We start from the raw sequence: 23,014 nt of genomic DNA on the forward strand, positions 1-23,014 counted from the left end.
CAGGAGACGATCTTAAATGTTCTTTCCACATGGAGGAAAGAATTATGGTTATACTGAAAACCTTGGTCATGGAAATCAGTTCTCCCTCAATCTCCCTGTGTGTGTGTGTGTGTATGTGTGTGTGTGTGTGCCTGTGTGTGCATGGATATTCAAATGTCTCATTATATATTACAGTTGGTATGCAGCTTTTGCTGTTTAACCATGTTTCCAAAGATTTTAAAAAGAAAGGTTTCATGAACATAATGGGTAATAAAAATTTGGTAATTATTTCTTAAGGGGGGGTATTGGAGCATGGTCAAAAGAATGAGTCATGGTGAATAATGCCTTGAGGGAACTGTGAAAGAGGCTCCAGGGAAAAAGGCAAAGGGTCTTTTACCTCAAGTGTGTTTTTGTTGCCTAGATTGTTCTTAGACATGATTTCATGCCTCCTGTGACAAACATTTACATTTAATTTATAGTACATATTGTTTCTTGTTAGATGTCAGAAGATAATTTAGAAGCTAGTCTGGTGAAAGATTATGATGAATGCTATCCGTAATACACCCTGAATCTGGATCTGGCCTTCTGTTTTTTTTTTTTGTGCGTTCCCAGATATGAGCTATATTACGTGTCCAGATATTATGTTGAAGTTGTCTGTCCTGAGAAAGTTCTGTTAATAGTATGTACTTATTGACATTCATTTACATGTTTCTTTGAACTCAAACAGCTTTACTCTGATCATTGCTTTCTTTGTTACATTCCTATAAAACAAGTACAATGTATAAACTGCAGTAGGATCATGTATAGGACTAGACTGTGTTCTGATGCATCCTCTCAGATCCTCATATCCCAGGTCCAGTAGACAAGATTTGCACAGGTCAGCAGGAAAGTTGAAGGGGTTTGTGTAATATATATATATATATATATATATATATATATATATATATATATATTACATATATATATGAAATTAACTGAGACTGATATAGCCAGTTTGGCCTCAAACCCACTAGTTAGAATATCTTGAATAACTTACCCTACTTCTCCTTCCCTACTTCTCCTTCCCAATTTGGGGCTTATATGCATATATTACCCTGACTGGAAATCATTTATTTTTGAGAAAGATAATTCAGAACCCAGACATCAAATTATTTAGTCTACTTATTTAAACAGTTGATTCTTTTAATTTTAGATTTATGGCTTGTCTTGCTCAAAAAATAAGTTTAATAACATGTTCACATTAACTCCTTCAGTTGCTTTCATTGATGTTATATTATTTTAGAAAAATACTTTTAAAATTTAGTGGCTTATAGCTTATAATATGGAATCACTAAACATATAAAATGAAAACACCTACAGTTACTACTAGAAATAAGAGTTGCAATGATTTTAAGATTCTTAAATAGTGTTTCCTGGAACACTAAGTTTTTAATTTAAAATGCCAGTCTCTGTTTCCTACTCTTAGGATTACAATAGGTAGGAGCAAGTAGGCCCACAGGACGGGAATGATAAGCATACTTTCAATGATTTCTACACATTGGTTGTCATAGATACACCTTTTAACACTTTATTTTTCTCTTGTATTGTTCCATATTTATTTACTGTTTCCCATATTTTATTTTTGGCAGTTTGTTATTGATAATAAACTTTACTGTGACTGCAGCAATATTGGAGTCCTGTGTCTTGTAGTCCTGGGAGCTGACTAGGTATTTATGACAAGGTGGTACACATAGTTCTCTTTTAGAAACACCAAGTTTGGAATTCTGGGAGAACTTCTATTTGTCTAACAGTGCTTATTTTCTTTCTGATCCCACACATTTTTCAGACAGAACTTTTTTTTTCAAGACAGGGTTTCTCTGTATAGCCCTGGCTGTCCTGGAACTCACTCTGTAGACCAGGCTGGCCTTGAACTCAGAAATCCACCTGCCTCTGCCTCCCAAGTGCATGTGTTACCACTGCCCGGCCAGACAGAACTTAACTGAGGTTAGTTATAATTGAAGCTAGTTATTTACTGTATTGTTTTTCTTACAGTCTTGGGAAAGGAGGTAGGAAAACATGTCCATAAAGGATGAGCGGAAGTCAAGGTAGTTACTTCTGATTTTGACCATGAACTTGAGCAGATACAAACATGCTAGATCTGTCTTTGGGAGGCTCACATTTTTTGTTTCTTCTTCCTTTGATAATGATTCAAGGTAACCCAGTCTTTAGATGAAATTGGCTCTGCAGTTCATTTTCCTAGAAATTCAGTTTCAGCAGGTACAGTATATCATGGTGGTTGTTTTGTTTTACATCAGCAGTTTACTACTAGTAAAACCAATTAGAGTCCCCTTTTCTAAATTATCTTTTTTTTTTCTGCTCACAATTTGCTACAAAAATGGAGAACTAAGTTCTGCAGAATTAAGTAGAAATCTTTTTTCACTCCTATCCTATAAAAAGGATGTAATAGAAATCAAAAAGCATAGATGAATAAATAGTGGCTGTAATTTAGAATGTTTTATCCATCTCTTTGTTACTTAGTGAAACATGTTCTAAGTGGAGACAAATGTTTTAAAACTAAAAGAAAATTGATTTAAGTAAAATAACGAAGAGCATTCAGTATATATCAGATGTTCACTGACTGTTGTGTAAGTAAGATGTTGATTGACTTCTATCCGTAATATTGCTGCCACTGCTGGTTATTAATGGTCATTGGTACTGCAATCATTTGTTAGTGACTACTTTTGTGCATTCTATCTACAGAAAGAGTTGGAGCGTATACTCCAAATATTTGATTGTGTATGCCTCATTGGTGTATATAGACACACATGTTTGTGTGAATGCAACTACATATTTTATAATATCCTATCCATAACACCTTTTCTGTGTCAATCTACATTCCACTCTGCTAATCTCGAGTGTATTTTATTCAAAATTGTTGACCTCATAACATTTTAAGAGTATTTCTAAGACACAATTCATCACTTTATCACACTTGGGGATAAGTGTAGTCTAACTTTTTAGACCACTTAAGTAGAAGTGAGTTTTTTCATTGTTCCTGTCATTAGTTAATTTTGTCCAGCCATTTCAATTTCCATGGCAACAGAATACATTGCAGAGCCATCATTTCTTCTTTGCTTTATGTAGCAAGAAGAATCTACTTCCATATTGGGACTTCTTAGCATCTCTACTTTTGCTGACCTTAGTCACATAAGAGATCCTAGATACGTGGTTACCAGAAGTTAAAAAAGGAATTACTCCCAACCCCATTTCAAATTTTCTGTGACAGCTGTTTCCTGTTGGAAAGTGATTTTATTTCCTTAGAAAAATATGAATCTCATGAAGACAAACCACCTGCATCAACAAATTCATTATGCTTAAATCAACGTGGCAGATGTTCTGACCATTTCTTTAAATATGTTCTATTTGCATTTCAAGGTGGACATGCTTAAGGGTTGAATCCCAAGAACTTCCAGGGTCTTGTTGAGTCAGCAGTGAGAGGCTATACAGGACTTTTCTCTGTCTGCCTGTTTCCTGACTTCAGGCTCTTCTTGTCCACGGTGTCTCTGCCAGTCATTTTCATAAAACATCAATGCTCTTTCAATTCTGCCTTCAAGGATTTGTCAGTAAGCTAACACTAAACTCATTGTTACATTCCCTGGGAAGCTTTTACTTTATATATCTCAAGGTCATTCAGTTTTAGGGAATTCTTTGGACATTCTCTATTCTTGTATAATGACACCTCCTCCCCCCATGTGTGTATGTAAGTATATATGTATGCATGTATGTATATGTATGTTTTCTAGAAGATAATTTTGTTTCACAAACTGTGGCATGAAAGGTCAACTAAAGAGTGTTAGATTAGGGTGACAGGGACTAAATTGCTTTCAGCAAAATTTGCACTTGCCAGTAGCAGCCTAGAATCCTGAAGACTTAAAAAGGCTTGTGAAGGTCTTGTTTCTCATCGTCCAACTCATGCTAACACACTGGCTTGCTAGGAAACTTCAGAATGATACAGGAAGGCAAATCTCTTGCCATCTACAGTTTATATATATAATAGATCTCAAAGACTAAGGCTGCGATTAAAGAGAATGTTTTAAACGTCAATAGAAATGTCTGGGTGCGTGAACACTGTGAATTGGGACATGATTTCAGGGCTTATCAGAAGATAAAAAGGTGAGATTATTTGCTTCGAGAATGGGGAAAGTGAGCAAGATTGAAAGTGGATTTAATAAATCTTCAACCCTATTGGAAACAATACTACACAGCCTACATCACCAGGCTGTTCCTCATTTCCACTGAGATAAAGCCAAGAGATTAACACCAGAGTGAGGGATTTAGATTAAGTCTATGGAGAAGCAGCTTTGCATCAGTGGTGCTGTTTTAGAAAAAAGTCACCAATAGAATACAGAAGGTCATTGCAGAAAATAATTTGCCTATTTATGAATACTTTATGCACTTGGTTAAATGTTTCAACTATTGATCCAAGACAAATGACACTCATCAGATGATTTTTGGCTTTGTCTTTTGCTGAAGGTATCTAGAGTTTGGTAGAGGAAAAAAATACAGTTATGCCAATAATACAAGCACAGGACAGGCTTTGACAATTTCATATGTGGAATGTACCTTGGAAATTCATAATAAAATCCTTTTGCATTTAAAGTGATTAAGAAATTCTCATGTTAAATCTATCACGAACTATAATTTTAGGAAGTGAAAAATAGTCTGGTCTGACTGTGAGCTATGAATGTATACTTGTGTTTTTGAGAGTTTGAATGTTTTAGAAAAGGGATGAAAATTCTCTTTCAATGAGTAACCTATGCAAGAGCACAGAAACAATGTACACAAAAGAGAGTAGAGTTAGTGAAGATTTTCCCCCCAACTTGTAGGATGCCAATTTGTCCTATTGACAGTGTCTTTTGCCTTACATAAGCCTTTCAGTTTCATGAGGTCCCATTTATCAATTATTGATCTTAGAACCTGAGCCATAGGTGTTCTGTTCAGCAAATTTCCCCTGTGCCAATGGTTTTGAGGCTCTTTCCCGCTTTCTCTTCTATTAGACTTAATGTATCTGGTTTTATGTTGATCCACTTGGACTTGAGCTTTGTGCAAGATGGTAAATATGGATCTGTTTTCATTTTTCTACATACAGAATACCACTTAGATGAGCAACATTAATTGAAGATGCTTTCTTTTTTCTGATGTATGTTTTTGGTTTCTTTGTCAAAGATCAAGTTTCCATAACTGTGTGGGTTTACTTCTTGGTCTTCAGTTCTATTCTAGTATCAACCTGTCTGTCTTTGTACTATTACCATGTGGTTTTATCACTATTTTTTTGTAGTACAGATGGAAGTCAGGGATGATAATTCCCCTGACTTGTTGAGAATTGTTATATTGTCTATCCTGGGCTTTTTTCATATGAAGTTGAGAATTGTTCTTTCCATGTTTGTGAAGAATTATGTTGAAATTTTGATGGGGATTGCATTGAATCTGTAGATTGGTTTTGGTAAGATGGCTATTTTCACTATGTTATTCCTTCCTATCCATGAGCATGGGAGATTTTTCCATCTTTTAACCTTACACCTGATAGAGGGCTAATATTCAAATTATATAAAGAAATCAAGAAGTTAAGCTCTAAAAACTAAATAACCCAGTTTAAAAACGGTATACAGAGCTAAACAGAGAATTCACAACAGAAGAATCTCAAATGGCTGAAAAGCACTTAACGAAACATTCAAAGTCCTTAATCATCAAATCAAAATGACCATGAGATTCTACCTCACACCAAACAAAATGTCTAAGATCAAAAACTCAAGTGGTAGCACATGCTGGCAAGGATGTGGAGAAAGAGGAACACTTTCTCCATTGCTGGTGGGATTGCAAACTGGTACAACCACTCTGGAAATCAATCTGGCAGTTCCTCAGAAGTTTGGAAATAGTTCTACCTGAAGATCCAGCTATACCACTCAGTGGCATATAACCAAAAAATGTCCCAGCATACTACAAGAACACATGCTTCACCATGTTCATAGTAGCCTTATTTGTAATATCCAGAAGCTGGAATCAACTCAGACGTCTCTCAACTGAAGAATGGATAAAGAAAATGTGGTTCATTTACACAATAGCATACTTACTGTTCAACTATTAAAAAATGATGACATCATGAATTTTGCAGGCAAATGAATGGAACTAGAAAATATCCTGAGTGAGGTAACTCAGACCCCAAAGGACCTGCATGGTATGTGCTCACTAATTAGTGTATATTAGCCAAAAAGTACAGAATACCTAGGATACAACCCACAGACAGTAAGAAGTATAGCAAGCAGAAAGGCCCAAGTAAGGCTGTTTTAATCCCACTTAGAAGGGGAAGAAAATAATCAAGGTAGGCAGAGGGAGGGAGGAAGGGACCTTGTTGGAAGAGGGGAGAGGGAGGGGAAAAGGAAAACAGGGTCAGGTAGAGGAGAAGAGACTGAAGGAAAGGGGATCCAATAACTGGCCTGACTTGCGATCTGTCTCATGAAAAGGGGGCACTGAGGCCTGACACTGTGACTGATGCTATGATGTGCTTGCAGACAGGAGCCTAGCATGGCTGTCCACTGAGACACCCTACCAGCAGCTGTCTAAGATAGACACAGATACTTACACCCAAGCATTGGACTGAAGTTGGGTGCCCTGGGTGTGGAGCACCATCTTGGAGGCAAGGAGGGGGAAGAATGGGATCAGGAACTGTGGGTGGGAAAATTGGGAGAGGGGAAATGACTGGAATGTAAATAAATAAAATAATTAAAATTAAAAAGAGAGAGTTTAATTCACTTAAAATGGATATCATCCTAGTAGATGATATTCCTTAGGGAAAATATTCCAAGGAAATAGAGCTAAGAAGAGAACTTGAAATAAAAAGACAAAAAGGAGTAAGAAAAAGTTTACATATGGTATTCAATTTGGACTTCTTCTCCTTCTTCCAATGGCTTAATCTGCTCTAAAACCTACAATCCTCTTGCTTCAGCTCCTGAGTACTAGGGTCCTGGACATGTATCAATCTGCCTGGCTCATTCATAATTTCAATAGATAATATTGTACATATGCCAAGCATCCGAGTTTCTGAGAACCAGAATATGACACTTTTATGAAGTTTACAATTTACAGGTAGACAACACTGAGAAGTCATATTTTGAATAACTACAACTAAAAAAAAAGCTTATGAGTTGATTAACTGAGTGGCAAAGTAGAGGAGCTCATTGGAATAGTAAGAGGGTGATAATATGCAATAAAAGAATCAAAGAAGAATGTATAAGCCAACTTTATGAACAATACACAGACCAGGAGAATCTGTTCTTTTCAGGGATGAGCCCTTTATATATTACTCCCTCCAAAATTTTCAGTCTTAAATACATTTACATACAACCACACTAACTGGACTTTGCAGATTGTCTGTCTATCTGTCTGTCTGTCTATCTATCTATCTATCTATCTATCTATCTATCTATCTATCTATCTATCTATTATCAACCCATCTGTCTATCCATTCACCTACCCATCCATCTATCATCTATTAACTATATCTGTACATATATCTTATTTATGTCTATATGTAATAGCAATAAAGAAATGACAAATTTGAGAAGGAGTAGGGGCATGGGAAGAGTTGGAGTGGGAAGAGGGAGGAGGGAAAATGTTGTAAATATAGTACCCATGTATGAAACTCTCAAAAAAAATCTAAAAATTTAACTTAATAGCAACAATGAATATACATAAAGGGAAGTTCTTAGAGGAATTTTGATATATGGGTGATGTAAATGTAATTGGATTTAGGAAAAAGTCTCCTCAGTGGCCCAATATGCAGAAGAAACAAAAATAGAGTAAATTTTACATGGGAAGGTGAATCAGTTGAAATCTAGTTTAGTGTTCTAAAGAATAAGAAGATGATATCTAAGATTAGGACTATGGGTGTAGAGATAGAGATTTATGAAGCAATGGACACCTAGTTTTGAAAGTAGAAATGCTAGAGATAGCAGTAAGAAGCCTTAGGAACACCAGAAATTCTGCATAGTTTGACAAGCTAAGACCCTACATTTGTTTGTGGAACTCATTTGGATGGTGTGAACATTTGCAAAGCAATAAGTATTAAAAAGGAGATGAATTTCAAAGAAGCATTAGAAGATGCCTTTGAGAACTTAAATAGATAGTTTAATAAAAGTCAGATTTATAATATTGAAGCTCATCTGGTCTCTGGTTTAAGATATAAAAATCTGTACTTCCCACATGAGAGAATGAAATAAGAGATGTAAGTGATATTAATCAGAGAAAAAGTATGTTATTTATAAAGAAAACAGGAGATATCTTAAGAAGCTCTGGGGTCTGAAGAGAGAGCTCTGTCTATAAAGTCCTTGTCTCATAAGCATGAAGACATGAATTTAATCTCTATAACGTGTATGAAAATGTTGAGACATTTCATATATTTCCATCAATGGTAAGCAGAGAATTTTGTAAGTTCACTGGCTAGCATTCCTAGCTTAATTGTGAAAACCAGCTCAGGGAAGAAGTCCTAAGGAACACTGAGGGTGGAGTTTTTTGTTTTATTTATTTATTTATTTATTTATTTGTTTGTTTGTTTGTTTTGCCTTCACTCACATGTATACTCATGGTGAGCCACAGACAAGAAGCAAAGAGTGTTCATCAGGAAGAACTTACTCAGTGTGCTGCTGTGAGGCTGAATAAGAAAAAGCATGTTTGTGATATCAGCAGAAGCTGCAAATTTCTTCATCAAATCTTTGTTTTGGCTGCCAGGCACACTTTTGTGTATTTATAGCTAGGTACAGGTTTCTGTTCCTGATTGAGGATGGAGTCATCTTACTCCCTAGGGAAGATGAGTTCTATTTTGTACTTTCTTCTACATAATAGATCCTTGTGGTACTGGTGAGGGGATTGAACTCCTGACTTGACATGATAAATTCTTTTTCCCAAACACTAAACCTTTAGTCATAGGTATCACCCATTATTAACTTGATTTTACTTTTCAGTCAGTTTACCCTATTTCTCTGTTGTTGTCCTTGAAGCCATGGAGTGGCTTTGTTGAATGATGTAACTTAAAGATATCAACCCTCAGAATGAGAAACAATCTTATTAGTTTGGGAACAAAAGTGATTCTTTTTATCCTATCAAAGCATGAATTAAATTTACTATTGTAATCAGAAGCATTTACTCAGGGAAAGCTAGTCACCATCTGCTGTAGATTAAATTTTACAAGTAGAAAGAATTAATTACCTTTGTCACCTTCACTGTCAAAGGACAATCTCCTTCTTCGAAGTTTACCGGTGTCCCCTTCAGAATCATTTATGGATTGGGACTGAAGCAAAAGATCAGCCTTTGTTAATGGAACTCAAACATAGGAAGTTATGCAATGTGAAGATGATGCATTATCAGTGAGCTAGCTCCTTACTGTATCATATCGCATCAACCCTTTAAATCTCAAGAATTACATTTTTGGCATATAGCTACAATATTTTGGTTGAAAGTTGTCTCTAAATTGTAAAACAGGTTAATAGTAAAACACATGGATAGATTCTAGTAGTTTCACAATTTTATTGTGGAAACCATGGTGTGCAGAAGTTATGAGTTAAGAATGTTAGGATCTGGCATTAGCATATAGTAAAAAGCTTTAAAAATTAATTTAGAAATCATAGAAGAATCTGTATTATTGCCTATAAAATGTATGAATCAATTAGCAATAGCTATGATGTATGAATTATATAATGAACATGAGATCAAATTTTACAATATGTACATGTTTAAAGACAACAGATGTTACATTAACAGACCTTTATTAGACTGTTTCAGCTTCTCCTCCTCCTCTTTTATTGTCTGTACAATATCAATCTTGTAAATCAAAACAGAAGCCCCAAACTATTTATTTGAGTATTGTCTGAATATCAGTACAAAGGAGTTATATGAGGATAGTATTTGCTTTTTAGACAAAACCAGAATGAGGTTGATGACATGTGACCAAGATCACAATAAAGTTCAATTAAAACTATTACAAAAGCATTCCTAAACTGTTGACTTCTTAGTGTATGTTTTAATTTTTTCAGTGGTTTGAAAAGAAGGCGTTAACTCAATTGGTGCACTAGAATGCTGAATGGCAACCTTATGACCCTGGCAACTGCTGTTTCTTAAGTCCCTCCCAGTGCCTGCAAAGGACTCCAACTGCATGAAGACTTTAATCTAACACTGTTTCAACTAATTACTGATGTAGGGATTTTTCCCCCATAGAAGACATTAGATCATATGTAAATACACTGGCAAATATCAAGTGCTCAATGTTTGATTTATGTGAAACAGGCATTTAGAATAGGAATGGAGTTTCTGAAATTTGGGTGATTAACTTAGTAATTAATCGTAAGCTACAATGTAAATTCTCTGTCCACAGAATAGGAATAGTTCAGAAATCACAGATCATAGTGGAGCTACACTCTCAAAATTATTGTAGGTTAAGTAATGTGTATTTTTAAAAATAAAATATTATTTCATTTAGGCCATATTTTATTCATTCCATTGCTTAGACTTTTACTTTATTGTAAGACAATTAATTCATACTTATTTAATTTGAAAATTGAGGTTAGGGTAAATTTAAACTTGAATAAGGCTAATTTTTTAAATATTACAGAGAAACCAATAGCAACTGATATAGTAAAAATAATAGATGAGAGAATATTTCACCTTTTATGTAAGACAAATATTTTTAGGCTATTTTAAAAATTTCATAAAATCACTCATTTTCCTTCAAATAATCAATATATACAAACCAAGACTAAAAACTTCTCCAAGGTCAAATTTAATTGACCCTTTAAAATTATTCAACATCTTTAAAATACTGAATTCCTGCCCTATGATTTACTGATTTCAATATTCAGCTTGCCTTTTCTCTAGGTACTTAATATTGATAAACTTTTGTTGCTTGTTATTTTCAGAAACATTTGGGAAATTTAAGAATGACATTTCAGAGATGCACAGATCAACATTGGACGTCTACCTTTGCACTTTCATGTCTCAGGTTGAAAGTCAGTTCTAGATTCGTCAGAAAGTGATCAGAAAATTCTGGATACATATCCAAGACCTCTAATAAGTCTTCTCGCTGAATCTTATGCAGGTCACAGTATGTAAGTGCTCTCACATCTGCATTAGACTTGCCAGGTTTGGCATAAAGATGAACCATTTCCCCAAAGATATCATTTTTTCCTAAAAATAAACCAAAGGAAGAAAAGGAGGAGGAGGAGGAGGAGGAGGAGCAGGAGAAAGAGGGAGAAGGGGGAGGAGGAAAGAACAAAAGAAAGAAAAGGAAGATGAGAAAGGGGATTAATTAAATGTTTTCTTTATAAAAGTAAAAAGGGGCACTGACCAACTGACAAATCATTGGACCAAAGATCTCAAATTTAAAATCTTATATAAACAGGTACATGGACAGCAAAATTCGGTGTCTGGACTTACTGTACTATGTTTGCTGACTGTAACTTTGCTGTTATAAGTCTCTAATTCTGTTATAATCTCTTTCATTTCTTTATATTGCTAACCATCATCATTTTGTTACATCCCTGAGTGCTAACTATGGATCTTGCTACACATTTTCCTAAATCTACTTCCAGAGAGAAGTGTTCTGAAGCTGTCAGTCCAGGAATTTGAGAGGCTATGAGTTTGATGCATGATCTTTCTGTTGGGCAGGATCGTGTTTGGAACCGACTAGCAGCTCCACCATTCCTCAGCACTCATTGAAATGGACAAGTGATATCAACATACTTTGTTTCTTCAAGTTAACAGCTTTGGCTTTGGCTTTAATGTATGTATCCATTTGTTTAAATTATTTAGTTCTTTGTCCTCCACATATATAATCATTGTTTTGGTCACATGCTCTTTGCTCTGAAACTTTGTACCCTTTGTCCTTCTATAAGTACTGGGGGTCCTCTCTATCACCTCTGTCTAACCGTGCTGTCTGATATTCAATTTTTTTCAGCGATAATGAGAATAACATGTATTTTCTGAGGATTATGTAGGGGCCAGGCACTGTGTCAAATGTTTATGTCGATTATCATACTGCCTCACAAATAATTTCGCAAAGATGTGATTGTTATCCAAAAGTTATATATTAAAACAAGATGTAAATATTGAAACAAGTTTAAAGAGGTAAACTGATTATTACAACATCACTTCTTGGTTGGGTGAAGTGGAGGAAAAAGAAGTAGCCAGAATTATTAAAACACATTCATTTTGACATTAGAATCAATATCCTTATTTGCCTATATATCAAATCTCCCAATATTTTCTTTTTCCAAAATTTCATGGTTATTGTTTTGTTTTTGAGTATCAAGTTATTCACATGGCATATGCCCTTAAGAAATGATGGTAAGGTACTTTATGAAGTCATTTTTAAAGGTCATTAGTAGCAATGCAAAACAGTACTTTCTTCACATCCTGAAGGTTCTTTTCAGATTAAAAAGATTTCTCTATGCATTATGTTAGCTTTTATATCTCCAACTTTGGGAGCTATTAAGGATGTTTAAACAATAAAGCTTTAACAAGTCAAAAATGTTCTTATTATAAATTAGAACTTAATAAGGAAAAGTCAAGTCCAGTATATTAATAGTATACAAAAATTATATTAGAGAGATGAGATTAGACACAGTTTAAATAAATACTTTTAGACTTTTGAAAACCAGAATGAACAATAATTTTGATGCTAACTTACATGGAAATTAGGGCAGGCAAGGAGAAGCTCTTGAAATTATTTATTTTGGATGACTTGGTCTAGACACTTTTTTTTTAAATGGCTGTGAACTGTATTAGCATGAGTTTTTATTTGAATTATCTTCCTTAATTATAGACGAACATGAAGGAAGGCCTGTGATGCTAAGCAGCACTCTGTAGTCTTTGTTGTCTAAGTGCAGAGGCTAAGTGTCTTTCCTGCAGAAGCATGACAGGCTGGCTTGAAGATCAGCCTCTGCTTTCCATGGTAACACATTTAAGAGAAGTTGTCAGTGCCAAGTCCAGAGAAAAACTCTCCCTTGATAAGCAACCTTGAGGTGATGAGGCAGCATCTTTCTACTCCTTGAATCTTTATTAGTTTAGAAATCAAGGTATGTACCATTTAAATTTGTGGATTTCTTAAAACTGCTATCATAACAAAATTATCAAAATATCAAGGGAATCACTTAAACCTCTTTATTCACGTAGGGCATCTAATGAGCTACGCTCAGGTTCTGTCCAACAATGAACAGATACTGCTCTGTTAATGTTATTAATGTTCAGATGAGAGCACTGAGACCTGAGTGAAAAGAAACCATCTAACTGCACATATCAAATAGTGATTGATAAATACTGGGGCTTGAACCCAGGGCCTTGACTGTGTGAGGTGAGGGCTCTGCTCCAATCTTGAATTCCTAATATTTAATGGAACTGTGTATTAAATCTATGAGAAAACACTTAATTTTCACAGATACTGGACATAGTGTTATTGAACAGAGAGTTTGATCCTGTAGTTATGTGGTCAGAAAGAATGAGAATAGACTTGTTTTTTTCTGTTCCTTTTTCCATCACCCTAACAGTCCAAAGAAATGCTATGAGTTCTTATAAACAGGGTTTGTTTTTAAAGTGAGAGATTAGACTAAACATGGACTTTCCTTTACATACAAAAGCATGTGTTGCTCATTTTTTATTGTATCATCCCTAGTCTTGATAATATATATACTCACAGCTTCATTCTACTAAGGAAGGACTCCAATTTCTTTTCTAAGTATATCACAAATAAATTAAATTTATTAAAATATAAGCCTATTTCATGATACTATATGGACATGCTAATTAGTATGACTATAACATTGAGTATTTCATACTAAGTGGCAACCATATGAAGCCGAGATCACAGATGAAAAGAAAAATACTGGCTGTTTTTGTATATTTGACTTCAAATGTCTAGAGATAATCATGATAATATTTAAATATTAAACAAAAATTGAGACATTAAGAAAAGATATTTCTGCAAGATTAGGTTGATATATGTTTGAATTGAAATAATGCTTTAAAATGATCAATGCCAGATTCCTTATCACCCAGTTTATTAATCTGTAATTCTAAACTAATAAGTGGTTGCAACCTCTCCTAGATGAAGCTGTTATTATTCCAGGCTAAAACACTCACCAAGAATAGCTACCACTATATCATCCTTGAGGATTTCAATGGAGCCTCTGGATAAGAAGTACAGTGCAGTTAGGACGTCCCCACAGTGAACCAGGGTATCTCCTGGAGGGGCATGAGTGGTTTTGAACTTCATTGCCAGAGCTCTAAGGCAGCCCTTACTTGCTCCTCGAAAGGCTTTGCAGTTTTGTAGCAAAGTTTGGTTTAGATGCAGGCAAATGTCAGCTTGTAAACATTCTGGAAATCCCTTTAAGACCTGAAAGGGAAAAATAGAGAGTTTGATACTACCAGAACACTAGGCACTTCAGTTTGAAATAAAGTCTATTTCTTGCTCACAGATCTGCAGATGCAGTAATTGTCACAAGAATATATATATATGTATATATATATATAATTGCATCCCTTAATGAATACTTGGTTTGATAAACATGTCAGAAGTTTTAACTCCACATTGTTATGTGAATTAACTGCAGATATTCAACTCAAAGCAATTGCTGTCTCATTACAATGTTATGTCTACACATTTCTCATTGCTTCTCTTGTCTGAATTAGCTCATGTTGTATCATGTCGTGCTTGGATAGAATGCAATGTGACAATCAAAAGGAGACTGGTGAAAGGCAACATAACTCAAAAGATGAAACACCTTTTGAAGCAATTTCAAGTCAATTTAAATCACCACCATGGACCTACAACATAGTTGATGTAGTTATTGCATTTGCCAACATAACCAATGCAATGTTCTTAGCCAGTTCTCTTTGGAGTCCTTGTATTTTCTATACACATTATTTACACTAAAATTTTTGACAAACACTGGAAATAAAGGAAAGGAAAACAGTTGATGTACATTGAAAGTAAAATTTAATTTTTAATAATGGCAATAGTGCTACTTTTGCAAGGTTACTGGTTAATTTCGAATCCAAGGTATAAACTAAACAAAAGTTTTTGATGAATGTCCCTCAATTTAATGGAATAAAGTTATTTTTACAAAATTATCAGTACACCCTGGGTTAGGAGCACCCTTCTTTAGCTTTGTGTCTTATTCTCTGTGGTGTCATACAAAGGCTTTCCCCTGCAAGTATAAACAGTGTACTTTGGAGTAGATGGAGGGAGCATTGAACAGAGCAATTACAGGGTGATAATAGTGCACTTAGTGATATTTCCTTTCCTGATATTTATTGGCTCAGCCTTAGTATATAATTCAGTTTAACCAAAAGTAATCATAAATTAGCTATAAAACTATTCAGATGTATTCAGTCCATAAATAAATTTAAAATTGAGTTATATTTGAGTCAAACTATGATTGTAAATGTTTGAAGTACTAAAACAAGTACAAGGATCCAGCGTCTATTAAACCACTGTCTGATATAGCTTCCAAATAGACTATGGTATAACATGGAAGTGTCTTTTAAGATATATGAAGCATAACTGCCACATTGTTATTTTTTTATTTATTGTTTTTTCGTGCTTTATTCAATCTGTGGAGTTTTTTCCTTTGAATTCACCACAGTTTGACTCTTGTGCAAGTCACTTCACACATCTTTGTTTCTCTGATCCAAGATTAGAATCATCACAGTACTGACTTATGTGGCCACTAAACAGTATGCCAGGCACGAGCTCTGCTTCCTCAACTCCATGCTGCCAACACTTTTACCCTGAAGGTTTTCTGTTAACCTGACTCGGATCCAGTAGGATTGAAGCCTTCCACTTGTTTGAGTTTCTGAGTATGCATCATCAAACTCTCCCTTACCTATAAGTTCAGGCTCCATCTACATGAGTAGACTCCTCCCAGTTTCCCAGGTTGGGCTAAAGAACTCTCCAACATAACTTGCCAACAATTGGCCAGTTCTGTATCTGCAGCCTAGTGGTGTTATCTTACTCTGTGGGGTTCCCACATAAATTTAGGTGCCCTCATGGAACCAATGGACCACTGAACTTTTCCATCATCTACATTTGAAATTATTGCATTGAATTTTTTGGCAAATTGTTCCAAGCTGGAGACAACATTAGTTTGGGAACTGTTTTCCTGAATTAAGAGTGATATCCCTTGGGGGATTATATAGGAGAAGAACACCTGTGTTTATTGGCTTCTGCATGTGTCCTTTTTCTCCCTTGAAGGCCACTTTTGGAATCTCAGTATAACTCTTAAATGACACTCTATCTCCCAAATATAGACAAATAGAATACTATTAGAATTATAAATAATAATTGTAAATATAGACTATAGAATACTACACCAAGTAACAAGTTAGACCTTTTCCTTTAAATATAGCTGGTAAGTATCTTACATTTCACACAAGTGAAGGAAGCTATTTCTCCTGAATAGCTGGAGTAATAATATTGACCTTAAAATTACTGCTTCTCTTATATTCCCTAAAATACCCATAAATATAAATATCAGCCCATTGTGTTTTTACGTGTCTGGTTTGTTGGTGTATTTTGGTTTGGAAGAGAGATGAGGCAGAGATGATGTTTCTGTATTTCAAACCTGTCATAGGAGCTACATGTTGGTTCCACTATATGGATGGAGTTCTTGACCTTTCACTTGCCAGTTTTGAGTTTGGTGATTATTGTTCTGCAACTTAGGATCTTATTTTTCAAAAATTAATAGCATTTGCTACACAAAGTTGTGGCCATAATCAAATAGGATAATATATGTAAACTATCCAACATAAATTTGATATTCAATTCATGGTGAATTTCTGCATTATTTTAAAAAAATCTGAGTACATATTTTCCCCAAATAACAGATATATTCTCTTTAACTAGTATTGTTGTCTGTTCACTGAGTAGAGCTTAAATGTTTTGTGCTCTAGTATCATTAGTGTGTAGATCCCTGCCATGGCATTTCTCTGTAATCTTATTTCCTATTTATTATGTGTTCTGGTTCACATGGGCTTAAACTTCACTGGAACTCATCTTAAATTCATATTGAAAGTAGTCAGTTGAAGGAGTACATTACGAATGTATTTTAGAATCCTAATCATGCTGGAACTATCCACAGAACCTGGAGGTCACTTGGGAAAGTTTCCGTGGTAATGGTCTCACTTTCAGCCTTCATTCTGCTAGAATAGGCTCTGCTGCAAAGGATTGCATCCAGCTAGAGATGCTGAAGAGCCTTGTTTTTTTACAGGTATCAATCATACAGACATTGCAAAACAGTTGCCTGTATACAGAAGTTTCATGTGACTCTAGCCTCTGGATTTTTAATATATTTAACTTTTTATTGATTCTTTGTGAATTTTACATGATTGTGCCCCAATCCCATTCACCTCCCTCTCCCTCTATACCTACCCTTCACCCTTGTAACACCCCCCCCCAAAAAAATAAAAATAAAAATTCATAAATCTCATTGTGGCAGCTGTAGTTTGTCACAGTCAGTCCCACAGTAACCCTTTTGTCCACACTTCATTGCTTGCAAATGTTCATTTCACTGAGTCATTGCTTTGTTTTGAGACCTCTGGTTTTTGCTACTCTATCAATACTGGATCCTCACTGGGACACTTCTTGGCTATCCTATTGTTGCCCTGTGTTCTGGAGATCATGCAGCTTTTGATCTGTAGGACCCACAGCTTCACGTGCTCCAGCAGTTCATAGATAGTTCATAGATGTTGGGGTGGTTCAACTCAAAGCCCTAGATTTGTACCTGTGTGGTAGCTGAGTTGATCAGCCTGCCAGTTCTTCCATGCCCATACCACAAAGGTGAGCTCCACAGCACTGCCCTGACTAGCTCACCCAATGCCACAGCAGGCAAGGGGCAGAGTCAGCTGTCCCACTCTCACGTTCTTGGAGCTAGCTCACTTGTGTGTGCCTATGCCAGGAGGGAAATTCTACTCTCCTGCCCAGATAAGGTGCAGAGCCTACTCTTCCCAGTGCTGTTGTCAGTAGAGGACAGAGCCAGCTCTCATGACTTTAACTATCTAATTTAATCACATGAGTTGCTTAGGTGACATTGAGTGAGACTTGAAATTCACATGTTGAATCTCAGAGTAGCACCATTGTTTGGAATTCTCAAGTGGGTCAATGGCTTTAGAATTTGGGCTTAAATTCAGGAAAGAAGTTTTTTTTTAATGGGGAATGAACAGTTTGAATCATAAAAAAGTACACTTTATATTTTTTAAAAAGTGAGAAATAAGTAGGAGTTTATTCAAGACATCCCAATTCACTATTTCCATCTGGGTTGCCTTTTTCATTTCCTATATATTGTATCATTTTTTCTGTGTTTGCTTCCTTTGTTAAAATTCCTGAATATTTTCATTTACCATGGGACTATGGACATCTTAGCAGATCCTGTTGATATAAATAAACAGAGCCGTAGTGTGAAATATCTAAATACAAACCAGAACACCAGCTGACTTAGTGATGGTGCATCTTGGCTGTCAAATCTTGATGCTGCTAAGGTGTGTGTCACTGTCTGCTGTGCATCTGGAACTATTGTTTTATTGAGTGAATCCAATTATGAAGACTGAGAGACATCACCCACAATTAGTGTTATCGCTTGCACCTTAGAAAATCAGTTCTTGTCATTTTAGCATATACTCATTCATGGATTTACTTACATTAATACTTAAATAGCACCAAATGCTATGCTAGAAGAATCATAATGAATAAAACATGTTCTGAAAATGTACCTACCTAGTCTTCATGGCAGATTAAACATAATTCTTACAGGTCTAATCAGAATTGGCCACACTGGTTTCCTGTTAAAGTAAGATATTTGTGGCATGCATTTGTAATTACAATGGTCATTTACTGAACCTCCATGTTAGCAGTTAATTTGAGGTTGAGTTGAAGTCCTAATCTCATGTTCCTAACCCTGCTACTGTAAGACAGAGTTTTAAGACTTTGAAAAGTTGCAGAAAACTCTGCTTTGTGTCGGAAGGAGCCATATAACTTTATCATATATGATGTAAAACCATTTGTGTTTTTGACTTCTCTGTACTTGAATAAGTGAATAAAAATCTATGATTCTCATAATAAAATAATAATTCATATGAGAATTTTTTCATTTAAGTATGAAACACTTGCTTTGATTATTATATAAGTTTTTTTTGTTGTTGTTTACTACTTGAGGACTCTAAACATAAAGTTCTTTGAACATGAAGAACCCATTAGTAATATGGTAGTACCATTAAAGTCACATAAAAAAGGGAGGGAAAAATTGTTACCTTAAGGAGATCTATGAAATGTGATTAGTAATTAATTCAGAGGCATATGATTTCGTGGTAGTTTCCCTAATACTTGTATATTCCAAAACACTCTTAATGGCATGACAAAAACTTCTTGTTATTTGTACTTATACTGAATAAGCACTACAGCAGTAAAGCTGAGTGCAGGCCGAAGTTGATACAGGTCTAATGCCTGTCACGTGATATGCATACTAATCAAAATGATAGAAACTTTTAAATTAGTAAAACCTCTATGTAAGTTTTTACATATCAATAAAACACTCAATGCCATATATTGGGCCACTATGAAAAAGAAGTTTGATCTATTCTGATGATAATATTATTAAAGAACTATATCATAGGTGTCCTGTCTAGTTTTATATCACCTTGGCACAAGCCAAAGTCATCAGAAATGAGAAAAACGTCTCAATAAGATGGGGTTATAGGCAGGCCTATAGTGCATGTTCTCAATTAGTGATTGATGTGGGAGGGCCCATACCATTGTGGGTGGTGCCATTCATGGGCTGATGCTATATGAATGCAGGTTGAAGAAGCCATGAGGAGCAAGCCAATAAACAGCACCCCTCATGGCCTCTGTGTTCACACCTGCCTCCAGATTCCTGCCGTGTTTGAGTTCCTATCTAGACCTCATTCAATGATGAACAGTGATTTTTGAAGTGTAAGTCAAATAAACCCTTTCCTTCTTAACTTGCCCTCCCTTTTGTGTCATGCATTTTTTTTATAGTTCTTGTACATGAGTTATGTATTTCCACCAACTTGTAAAGTTGAACAAAAAATAACTGCTGGAACATACACAATGAACTTCTGCCTTGTTAGTAGAAGCAGGAATATACAGAGATCTAACAGTATCTACAAAGGCTGGTATGCCAGGTAGTACATTTTATGGGTGAAGAATCTGATTTAAGGGATAACAAACTTCTGTTGTGATGCAATTTTATGGCATGTTAAACAATTACCAGTATCGGTTTTACTTTTCCTACAAAAGTATCATATATTTATAATATTTAAATTTATAATATTTAAAATATTATAATAATTTTGTCATCTACATGAATATTTTTGAGGAAAGCATAATCCCTCTGGGTACAAAATGAAGAAAGCATCTACTTGAGACCTTGATCCTTTATTATCTACAAGACCAATTACTAAAAAAGAATAGAAAATACTTCATATATTATAATACTGCTAGTAACTTTAGAAGTCCAACTTGAAAGACAACTAAACAAAAATAGTTAAGTAAATTCTGGACTAAATTTGAAATCTTAGTCCTTCCACTAAATCCTCTAATTGTTGGATTTTATCTATTATATTTGTTAAATGGGACTACTGAAATTGTTACTTCACATAATGTTGAAGAAATTTGGTTCTGAAATATAGCATGTGAGAAATCTTTCTGGGACCATAAAACTTGATTCAAATTCCAGAAAGCATTTTGGATACAAGGTCATACTTTGTGTCATTGCCTCTGTCACCTGGAAGATTACATTTCTCTGTCCCTTACTCCATGAGCAAGATTAGGCCATCTACAATCAAATCATTAAAAAAAAAAAATACTATTTGCAGAAGGGGCTGCAATTATACTCTTCTCATTCTTTCCTGTCTGTTTCTCTCTATTATTGTGCAGGGACACAAAGGGGAAGGTTCAGAATCTGCCCTTGAAGCTTTTGGTCCTACTTACAGATCCCAGAAATCCAAATGGTTTCTAGAGTTCCCTTTGAAGTCACATCTCAGGAATCCTGAGACACCCCTTGTAAGCCAAGCTCTGCTGAATTAGGAAAAAATACTCCAGAGCCTGGACATTAAGAGTATATAATGATTCCCTACTGCCCGCACATCACCCACATTCCACAGTTAACCCCATCTTCATTGAGACATGTTGAAGTTTAAGGATCCCTCTAAAGAGGAAGTGTCCCAGCAGGGCTGCTAGTTGGGGTTTAAAGGGAAGGCAGAGAATATGGGAAGAGCATGCTTTTTAATTTTAAGTCATCATTGGTGAGTCAAAACTGCTTCAGGACTTGCTGTTTTTTAACCACATCTACGTATCTAAGATAGGGTTTTTGTATCTTAAGTAATACAAACTATGTGCTAAATGCTGGCAGGTTACATGCAATACATTAATGTAATATCCCAGTGTTTATAAATATTTCCACATTTCTGAATTCACAACCCTCTAATTTCCCCAACAGTCTGACAAAGAATGATGGCCTTATATATTAAAATAATTCCTTGTTTTAATCAGCTACATGGAGGAGGAATACAAAAGTAGATGTATTGGAGCTTCACTAGGGTAATTGATGTGTATATGTAATGCTAAACCTACTTAAGGGCTCACTTATCATAATCAGTGGTTAAAATGTAGCAATCAACATGTATCCACCAAGGAAACATAAAAGATGTGTGTTTCCTATTTCTTAGTGCCTAACTGTAGAAATGATGTAAGATGGAGTGACCTAGAGATTACAAAATGCTTTATGTTAAGACATTAGCTTCCACAAAGAATAAAATGTAAGGTTCATGGGTTCACAGGTTGCTAAAGATTTATCAAAATCTCAATGCCCACATAAAAACAGCAGTTCAGGAAATGCTATCAAGTAGTAAAGCTGTACTCTAGGGCAGAGAGTTAAGATTTAATATATTACTTGCATAATGCATTTGATAATCATGCTGGAGGTTTAGTACTTCATAGGGAGTTGCTAATTTGTGTTTTGATTAATCCTAATTTGTCAAGATTTAAGTATATTTAATGACCCAGAGAATTTCCCTAGGACATTTCCTAATGACAGTTAACACAGACACCAAAGTTGTCCGTATGATTAATCTGCTATTTAGGGAACCATTTGCCACAGTCAGGCTGCCTTGTAAATGTGTTCTCTCTTCAGCCTGCCTTTGGAAATGTTCTCTTCTACAGGAACACTGGCTGAAGTGAATGAAAAGCCACAGGTTAAAACATACAGCAGCCTCCCTGAGCCTACAGGATACAAGATAGACAGTGTGTGTTAGGGAATATATTCGGTTTCTTTCAGAAACTGAAAGAAAGCTGGGAAGTGTTTGGAATAAAAAAAAAATTACATTGTTGACACTCTTAAACAGAGTCTGGAAAATGTACTCATCATGAGAGTATTTCTCAGACAGAGATAGAAAGCAGCAAATGTTGAATCTTTTGTCTCAAGTCTAAGGGAAGAGTAACAATTTGATGCCAAAATACTGTGAAAATTATTTTAATTTGGAAATATTTTTCAATGAGGTAAAATTCTATTAAGGCAGTCAGATTGCTGAAGTAGATGTGGGCTCAAATATTTGAAAAGCAGAAGTGTTATCATCCATAACTTGATCATAAATCATAAGAAAAGGAGAAATAAAAAAGTAATTGAAAAAATTAGCCACAAAATCAGAAGAAATTGGAAATAAAGAACCATATCTGATCATTTTTGGCTAAAGAATAGGGTGATAAAATGCACATTTTATGTCAAAACTCACAGGAAAATGCCTGTCCTCATATCAATATCTTTCCATCACAAAAAAAGAGAAAAATAAAAACTGTGACAGAGTTGACACTAGGAAACCTATTAGCTTTCTATTCCCTTCCGGCAGTAAGTGTATTTATATTATAATATTAAGAAAGGAAACCTGAGATTCCACCTCACACCAGTCAGAATGGCTAGGATAAAAAGCTCAGGTGACAGCAGATGCT

General features: G+C 35.2%; 1 protein-coding gene across 8 annotated transcripts in view; it reads right to left on the reverse strand.

The window, feature by feature from the left end:
- Positions 1 to 23,014, reverse strand: part of Kcnh7 (potassium voltage-gated channel subfamily H member 7) — a 467,665-nt gene that overhangs the window by 35,422 nt on the left and 409,229 nt on the right. For 5 of the 8 annotated variants that reach the window (XM_031370434.1, XM_031370432.1, XM_031370435.1 and 2 more), the window contains 3 exons: positions 14,140 to 14,394; positions 10,985 to 11,190; positions 9,220 to 9,301 (listed from right to left, as the gene is read on the reverse strand). In XM_031370434.1, the coding sequence (XP_031226294.1) occupies positions 9,220 to 9,301; positions 10,985 to 11,190; positions 14,140 to 14,394 (543 nt within the window). The remainder of the gene's footprint in view (positions 1 to 9,219; positions 9,302 to 10,984; positions 11,191 to 14,139; positions 14,395 to 23,014) is intronic. The other 3 variants (XM_031370433.1, XM_031370430.1, XM_031370431.1) reach the window with 2 other exon arrangements.

This window comes from Mastomys coucha, unplaced genomic scaffold (assembly GCF_008632895.1).
Source record: "Mastomys coucha isolate ucsf_1 unplaced genomic scaffold, UCSF_Mcou_1 pScaffold15, whole genome shotgun sequence".
Lineage (NCBI taxonomy): Eukaryota > Metazoa > Chordata > Mammalia > Rodentia > Muridae > Mastomys > Mastomys coucha.